The sequence below is a fragment of the Corvus brachyrhynchos genome, unplaced genomic scaffold (genome assembly GCF_000691975.1).
Source record: "Corvus brachyrhynchos isolate BGI_N302 unplaced genomic scaffold, ASM69197v1 scaffold19, whole genome shotgun sequence".
Lineage (NCBI taxonomy): Eukaryota > Metazoa > Chordata > Aves > Passeriformes > Corvidae > Corvus > Corvus brachyrhynchos.
This window is the reverse complement of record NW_008246061.1, coordinates 1,683,841-1,691,943: the sequence shown is the minus strand read 5'-3', so window position 1 is coordinate 1,691,943 and position 8,103 is coordinate 1,683,841. Positions and strand designations below refer to the sequence as shown.

At 54.7% G+C, this 8,103-nt stretch overlaps 1 protein-coding gene across 2 annotated transcripts in view; it reads left to right on the top strand.

Moving 5' to 3' along the window:
- The first annotated feature begins 6 nt into the window (after positions 1-6).
- The window catches only part of NOS1 (nitric oxide synthase 1), a 47,497-nt gene continuing 39,400 nt past the window's right edge, over positions 7-8,103 (top strand). For both annotated transcript variants that reach the window (XM_008642915.2, XM_008642914.2), the window contains exon 1: positions 7-990. In XM_008642915.2, the coding sequence (XP_008641137.2) occupies positions 272-990 (719 nt within the window). In that variant the 5' untranslated portion in view covers positions 7-271. The remainder of the gene's footprint in view (positions 991-8,103) is intronic.

The following is an 8,103-nucleotide window of genomic DNA, read 5'->3' as shown; positions in this document are numbered from 1 at the left end:
GCGATGCCCAGCCCTGCCTGCTCTGCCCCTAGCCTGGCTTCCCAGGGGTGACATTCCCTGTTTTCTCCTGTTCCGAGAGCAGTGCCACCGAGCATGCCGCAGAAAGCCGCCCTGCAGCCGAAGCCCAGGGGAGCTTTCCAGTGAGTCCAGCTCCTTAAAAGCCAGAGCTGCCCCTTCCCACCCCGGCGTTGGGAAGCGTCTCCGACAGCGAATTCCCCTGCGCCCAGCGGGTGTTGAGGTCCTGGGGTGCAGGCTGGAGGAGGGGGCTGCCATGGAAGAGAATGTGCTCAGCGTGCAGCAGATCCAGCCCAACGTCATCTCGGTGAGGCTCTTCAAGCGCAAGGTGGGCGGCCTCGGCTTCCTGGTGAAGGAGCGCGTCAGCAAACCGCCCGTCATCATCTCTGACCTGATCCGGGGAGGGGCTGCCGAGCAGAGTGGCCTCATCCAGGCTGGGGACATCATTTTAGCCGTCAATGGCAGGCCCCTGGTGGACATGAGCTATGAGACGGCGCTGGAGATCCTGAGAAGCATCGCCTCCGAGACCTACGTGGTCCTCATCCTGCGCGGCCCCGAGGGCTTCACCACTCACCTGGAGACCACTTTCACGGGTGACGGGACGCCCAAAACCATCCGTGTCACCAGACCCCTGTGCCCGGCTCCGAAGGCGGTTGACTTGTCCAACCCAAGCATCCCCAGCAAAGAGCAGCCACTGCCAGCAGCCATGGGCTCCCTGTGGAGCAGGGAAACGGGGAAGGAGGTGGAGCCCATGGTCCACGTTAACGGCGTCGTTCCCGGCAGCAAAGGGCCGGATGCCGGCAAGGGCAAGGACGGGGCTTGTGGTCACTCCTGTCTCAACGGCGGCGTGGAAGACAATGAGCTGCTCAAAGAAATCGAGCCCGTCCTGGACCTGCTGAAGAGCAGCAGTAAGGACAGCGATGGAGATGCGCCCTCCAAGGTAGAGACACGGGATATAGAAGTCCAGGTGGACTGGTAGGTCCCTAAATACATTTTTTACCTTTGGTGAAACGTGCTGGTTTTGGCTCCCCGAGGTGCCGGTGAGCGCCTCTGCCCAGCTGGGTGCTGCCTGGCACAGCGGGGTGGAGATGGAGAGGCAGGGATGCGGAAAAGGGGGAAGTGGTCGATGAAGGGAAGATGAATGAAAAATTGGGAGGAGGTTGTGGAAGAAAGGTGTAAGCACGGGAAATTGGGGAGAGCAGGAATAAGGTCTCATGGAAAGCTGAGCTGTGGGATGTGGCGGATCACGGGCTGGGCTGGGATAAGTTTCTGCTCCGTGTTCTCAATCCCAATTGTTTCAAGTTGATGCAAAATCCCGTGCCTCAGTTTCCCCACCTGTCAAATAAGGTCCATGGTATTCCTATCCTGGTGGTCCTGCTTTAGAGCTCTCCTGTAGAAATCCACCTGGATGAACTGCGGGAGAGGAGGCAGGAAGGTTGGACTGGCAGGGCACGGCGCTTCCCAGGAGAAATGAGTTTCCAAACCTTTTGGGAGAGGAGAGGGGAGCCCCGGTCCAGCTCCAAAGCCAAGCCAGGGCAAGGGCAGCGGGACCAGCCTGGTGGGAAGGGGGGAAAAGCTTTTCAGGGAGAGCTCGGAAGGGCCAATCCCTGTTGAAACGCCAGGATAGATCTGCCTCTGCTCCTCCTAGAGCCACATCGCTTTTCCAGCACTTGTGAGCACGGGTGGGGACGTGGACAACGCTTGTCCCCCGCTCTCTTGAAGAGGGGGAAGTGGGACAGCTCCCGATTTTCCCCAGCGTTTCCCTGAGCAGCCCCCGGAGCCCTTCCTGCTTTACAAAGCTGTTGTTCGTAGCTGGATTTTTTCGGTACCAGCTCCCTTTGCTCCTGGCCGTTCATTAGCACCCATAGGTTGCCTTTTCCTGTTGCTTTTCCCCGAGTCCCCAAACACGTTTTAGCGGCGTCAAGTGCTGCAGCAGGTTGTGGCCGCCCTCGCTTATCGACCGGGCTGGAAAAGCCCCGAGGGTTTGCTGGAGCTGGAGATCCATGGCTCAGCCACGGAAAGGTCTGTAATTTCGAGTTCTCTGTAATTCCAAGTTCTCTTGCCGCAGGCGCTTCTTAGGAAAAGGGGGAAAAATAAAAAACGTGTTCATTTTTCTTGATCAGAAACAAGAGGGGAGAGCCACAGCGGGGTCCCCCCCGTGGGCTCCCAGCCACAGCTGAGCTCCCGCTCACTCCCATCCCAATCCCACCCCCACCCCCTGAGTTTCCCACTTTCCCTGGTTTATTTTCAGTTGTTTTCACGTCGTTCCTGCTCTCCCAAATTATTCCTGTTTCCCGTGGAGGACACGGTACCTCAAAGCTCGTTAGGGTGCTCGAACTGAGTCAGAGGGAAAAAATATCTGCTGTGCTCGGTGCCGGTGTCTGGGCGCCCTTCCTGCCATCCCCCCCTACAGGTACCTTCCAGGTCTTGTTGACTTGGGAATTGTTGGGATTTGGAAAATCTGGATATCTGCTGTGCAATGGGAGGGGATTTAACCCCCTGAGCCCAGCACGCTCTCCAAAAACCTGTCCGGACTGTGCATCCTTTAATCCAGCACCAACCCATCCTAGGAGAGCCTGGCTTAAGAACTGAGACCTTGACAGGGTCATGATTGGGTACAAAATGTGCAGGGGGGGCTTAAAAATCCCCTCTGGTTTAGCTCAGGGACCAGCAAAGCCCCCGGCGGACACAATCCCAAACACTGGGACTTTGGGCGGGGTGCAGCCTCGCCCTACAAACCCTGCTCCCCATCCCACCCCTGCAGGGTCTCCCGAGGAAATTCCGCTCCAGCCCAGCCGTGGGGAGGGATGAAAAACGTGGTTTTACCTGGAAGAGTTTTTCTCTTCAGGGATGAAACAGAAATGCTTTGATTTCACTTAAACTGAAGGACCTTGAAGAAGCAAAGTGAGGACTTCACCGAAATCTCAATCTCTTCTCTTTTTTTCACTATCCTAGCAAAAAAAAAAAAAAAAACTTTGTAATCTTTATACCTTGGGGTTGAAAATCCACTTTTCGGTCAAATTCTCCTGCTTGATGAAAAGCTGCAGCCTGGATCCTGAGGGAGAGGACCCAGGCTGGAGCAGAGATGTGAGAAAGGAGATTTACTGCAGGGAGAAGCCGTCAGGAGCTGCCGTGCGGGGCAAAGGGCATTTCTGAGGGATTGGGCTGCGCGTGATTCATCTGCTGGCCTTGGGCTCACGCAGAGCCGGGGCATCCTGAAGGTCTCCTGCACTCTCAAGTTTTCTTGGATGGCAGGAGAAGTGCAGAAAGGTCAGGGAATAACGGGGAGTGGATAGCTGGGGAGAGCGTTGGTCGGTGCCAAGGAAATGCCAAACAAACCCCAGCAAGCCCTATCAGATGGATGCAGCTCCCAGGCTTAGGCTGGGACTTCTCCAGGCAGGAACGGCGCAGGAATTGAGCTCTACGTACACCCAGGAGGGTGCAAAACCTTGCTCAAGGTTGGGCTGGACACCTCCTGCCTGGACCATTTGGCTGTGGATCCAGCTGGAGATGCTGGGTTTGGGATGAATGCTGGTTTGTCTCCTCTTTGCCTGGTGCTGACCTTCCCAGCCCGTGGCTCTTTGCCAGAGCCGATCCGGCTCACGGAGCTGCGGCAGCGTTCCCAGGGAAGGGCGCAAGGCTGAGGTTGTTCACAGGGAGCCAGAAAATTCTTGCTCAAGATGGGCTTTGGCAAAACCAATTCCAGCTACACCTGGTGCTTTGGGCTTCCAGCTCCTCTCCCCAGTGCCACTTTCGAAGAAAACTGGAAGGGAGCCTACGAGGAAGATGGGGAGGGACTCCTTATGGGAGCGTGGAGGGACAGGACACAGGGAATGGCTTCCCAGTGCCAGAGGGCAGGGCTGGATGGGATATTGGGAAGGAATTGTTCCCTGGGAGGGTGGGCAGGCCCTGGCACAGGGTGCCCAGAGCAGCTGGGGCTGCCCCTGGATCCCTGGCAGTGTCCAAGGCCAGGCTGGACATTGGGGCTTGGAGCAGCCTGGGACAGTGGAAGGTGTCCCTGCCCCTGGCAGGGGGGGGGACAAGTTCATCTTTAAGGTCCCTTCCAATCCATCCCGTGATTGATTGATGGATTGACTCTAAGTTTGCTGTGGGGACACAATTGCTTCCTCTCCACGCCCTGCACCCGCGGTCTGCATTCCCCAAGGGAATTCTCCTTGCTGCCTTTTCCTGCCACCCTGTGCCCTCGGTGCCTGCCCACGGCACGGCTGCGACCGCAGCTGCTCCTCGGCTCAGGCCATCCACAGTCGGAAAAGGGAGCGTGGACGTGGGGCCCAAGGTATGATGAGAGCTGGCATTTCTGCCACGAGGCTCACCGTGGGCTAGGAAGCAAAAATAGAGTTTGATTCACTCCCTGCCAGCCAACCCAGGTCTGTTTTTCCCTCGGAGCTCTGGGGAGATTGTCAGGTCCCATCTTCCCTCCTTCCTCCCCCCCTCCCCACCGAGTTGCCAGGATTTATTTTCCTTCCCAGGCCTCTTCCATAACATGAGCAGCATGATGGAAACATGGCAGTTTCAGTCCAAACAGCAGCCCCGAGAGGAGAAGAGTGCTGGGAGCAGGAATTCAGTTCAGGAAAGGTTTCGAGGTTTCAGGCTCCATCTTGCTTTGGAACAAACTCCATCATTTCTCTCCCTCCCACCTTCCTCGGCACCGCCAAAATCTCTTTGTGTCGCTCAAAACATTTCATTTGCATTTCTGATTCTCTTCATTCTTCTGCGCTTGGACACAAAACTTTAAAACCTCGGGAAGGAAAAGGTTCCCTGGGATTAGCACGTTTGTGCCATTCTGGAAATGGATGCAGGGAGCTCTGGCAGGGAATAACCTTCCCCTTCTCCCTCGGCCGAGGCTTCTTCCTCATCACCCTGACTCCGTCACTCTGACCCAGAGAAGCATTTTGTGCCTGCAAACCACGTATTCCACCTTAATATATCCCATATTCCCCCCACTTATAACCCTTATTCCACTCAAATATATCCCATATTCCCCCCACTTATAACCCTTATTCCACTCAAATATATCCCATATTCCCCCCACTTATAACCCTTATTCCACTCAAATATATCCCATATTCCCCCCACTTATAACCCTTATTCCACTCAAATATATCCCATATTCCCCCCACTTATAACCCTTATTCCACTCAAATATATCCCATATTCCCCCCACTTATAACCCTTATTCCACTCAAATATATCCCATATTCCCCCCACTTATAACCCTTATTCCACTCAAATATATCCCATATTCCCCCCACTTATAACCCTTATTCCACTCAAATATATCCCATATTCCCCCCACTTATAACCCTTATTCCACTCAAATATATCCCATATTCCCCCCACTTATAACCCTTATTCCACTCAAATATATCCCATATTCCCCCCACTTATAACCCTTATTCCACTCAAATATATCCCATATTCCCCCCACTTATAACCCTTATTCCACTCAAATATATCCCATATTCCCCCCACTTATAACCCTTATTCCACTCAAATATATCCCATATTCCCCCCACTTATAACCCTTATTCCACTCAAATATATCCCATATTCCCCCCACTTATAACCCTTATTCCACTCAAATATATCCCATATTCCCCCCACTTATAACCCTTATTCCACTCAAATATATCCCATATTCCCCCCACTTATAACCCTTATTCCACTCAAATAAATCCCATATTCCACCCAAATATACCCCTCCCCCCAAATAAATCCCATATTCCCCCCAAATACGTCAGACCAGTCCCCAAAGCACCCTTCACCCGCTCAGCCCTCCCTGCTGCTCCTGCATCCCGTGGGGTGGGACAGCCCCTTCTCCTTGTGTGTGATCCCCCGGCCCCGGGGTGATCCCGCAGGAGATCCCAGTGGGACTCGCAGCACACCTGAGCTGTGCTCTCCCTCCGGAGAGGCCGGAATCCGCCAGGAGCCCCTCGGGAATGTTTGGGAAGGGACAGGAGCGGCGGTCACAGCTCGATGCTGGCGCAGTTCTGAGCCGTGCTGGTGGGATTTGGGAATGCTTGGATCTGTTCCCAGGTTGGATCTGTCAGTGCCCCCTCAAAGGCACTCTCCAGCCTCATTTTTCACAGACTCCCTGAGGCTCATTAGGCCCTGATCCCAGCACTGGGCACATCCCAGCCATGTCCCGACTTTCTGAGGCCACAGGATCTTCTCCAGATCATTCCACAGGTTCTTCCCGAGGATTTTGTCCTCCTCCTTCCGCGCTGTCCCACATCCCCTCTCCCATTTCCCCTTGCTTGGATCGCCCTGCAGTTCCCACCCTGGGCACCCCGTCCCTGCTGCCTCTCCAGGGAGTGCATCCCAGCGTTTGGAGGTATTCCTTCTTCCAAACTCCCGCTTCCTTCCCGAGCTCTGCTCCATCCCCTGCGCCCTGCAAATCCCTTCTCCTGCCCCATCCCTCTCCCTCTGCTGGTGTCCAGACCTTGCTTAACCCTCCAGCGCGTTTTCCAACTGCCCCAGGAAAGGAATTTTCCCTTCTGAGGATGCCACGCCCTGAGGAATGGGGTTTCCCATGGGGCAAAAAAAGGTGAGGCCAGAGCCGATTATCCCGGCCCCAAGCACTGGAAGGAGGAGCGCTGCAAGCGCAGCCATTCCCCAGGAAAAATCAGGGAATGAGGCAGGAAGAAGGAATTTCTCGCCTGAGGTGCGAGCTTCCCACGCAGCCCCAAGCTCAGGATTTTCAGGAGAAGGGCCGGGAAGGAAGGAGCCCATCCCTGGGCACAGCGCAGGGTGATGTTATCGGCGTCACCGGAGCGTCACCGGAGGTGTGTGTGGGCACTGCCATCCTTATCACCCATCCCAGCTGGGATGGCAGCAGCCAGGGCTATCTCTGCTCCCTGCCTGGGAAATCAGAGAGATCCTTGTGCCCAGGAAATCCAAAGGATCCGGGTGACAAACTGACAAACTTCCCTTTTGCTCTTTTTTTAAAAAAATTTTTTTTATTTTTTATTTTTTTCCCCTTTAATTTCTTTTTGGAAAAGCTTTGGAGAAATTTCTGAAAGGGCTGTCTCAGCAACTTCCCTTCTGCTCCATCACTCGGAGCACTGCAACATCATCAAATTAGTCAAAAGAAAACAGTGGTGCCTCTCATTTCTCCAAACATCCAGATGCTCTTTCCAAGGGGAGCAGCATCCCAGGCTCTGCCCGGCACCGGAGGGGGAGGGCAGGATTCCTCTTTCCTTTTTAAAGCATCCAATTTGGCTTTCAGAACAGAAAAAAAGCTCCTCAGACTGGGGTTTGGATCTCTCTGGATCCAAGAGATCTGGCTAAGAGGATTTAATGGATCTGGGAGTGGTCAGAGAGGGATACCTGGATCCTGGATGCGGCTTTTGGGAGGGTTCAGCCACTCGATGGCCTCCAAGGACACATTGTCAGAGCTGCTTCCAGTTCCTCAAAGACATCGAAGTGGGGATATTAAAAATCTCATGGAATCGTTTGGGATGGAAAAGACCTTAAAGCCCATCCCATTCCACCCCTGCCATGGGCAGGGACACCTTCCACTATCCCAGGATGCTCCAAGCCCCATCCAGCCTGGCCAGGATTTCTCCAAAGAAGAGGAGCCAGCTCCTCTCTCCCTGGGAAGCTCCCAGGGCAGATCCAACCGGGGCTCCCTCGAGGGAGCTGTGCCCTCCCCAGTGCCCACCGGAACGGCTCTTTGGGTTCTCCTGTGGATAAAACCCTTTTGGAAACCCTATCCAGGGTCTGAGCTCGGACACGGCGTGGTGGCTGTCCCCTCAGCCTCCTCGAGTGTGAGTGACACGTGCCAGGTCACCCTGTGCCTCAGGGGGCTCGGAGCAGCCGCGTCAGGAGAGGAAAACAACTCATCCCAAAAAACCCTGTCGCTGTCCCAGCTCGCAAACAAGGCCCTCACAAGCAAGGGGCAGGAAATATTTGTAAAATGAAGCAATTGATGGGTTTTATTTTTACTCCCCCATCTGTGCTGGGGCTGGGGTGAGGCTCTGGCTGCTCTCAATGGGCTTTTCTCTCCCTGCCTCTCTCCGAAAGGACAGAGCCGGATCCTTCCGGGCAGCCTCATCCGGGGGAGGG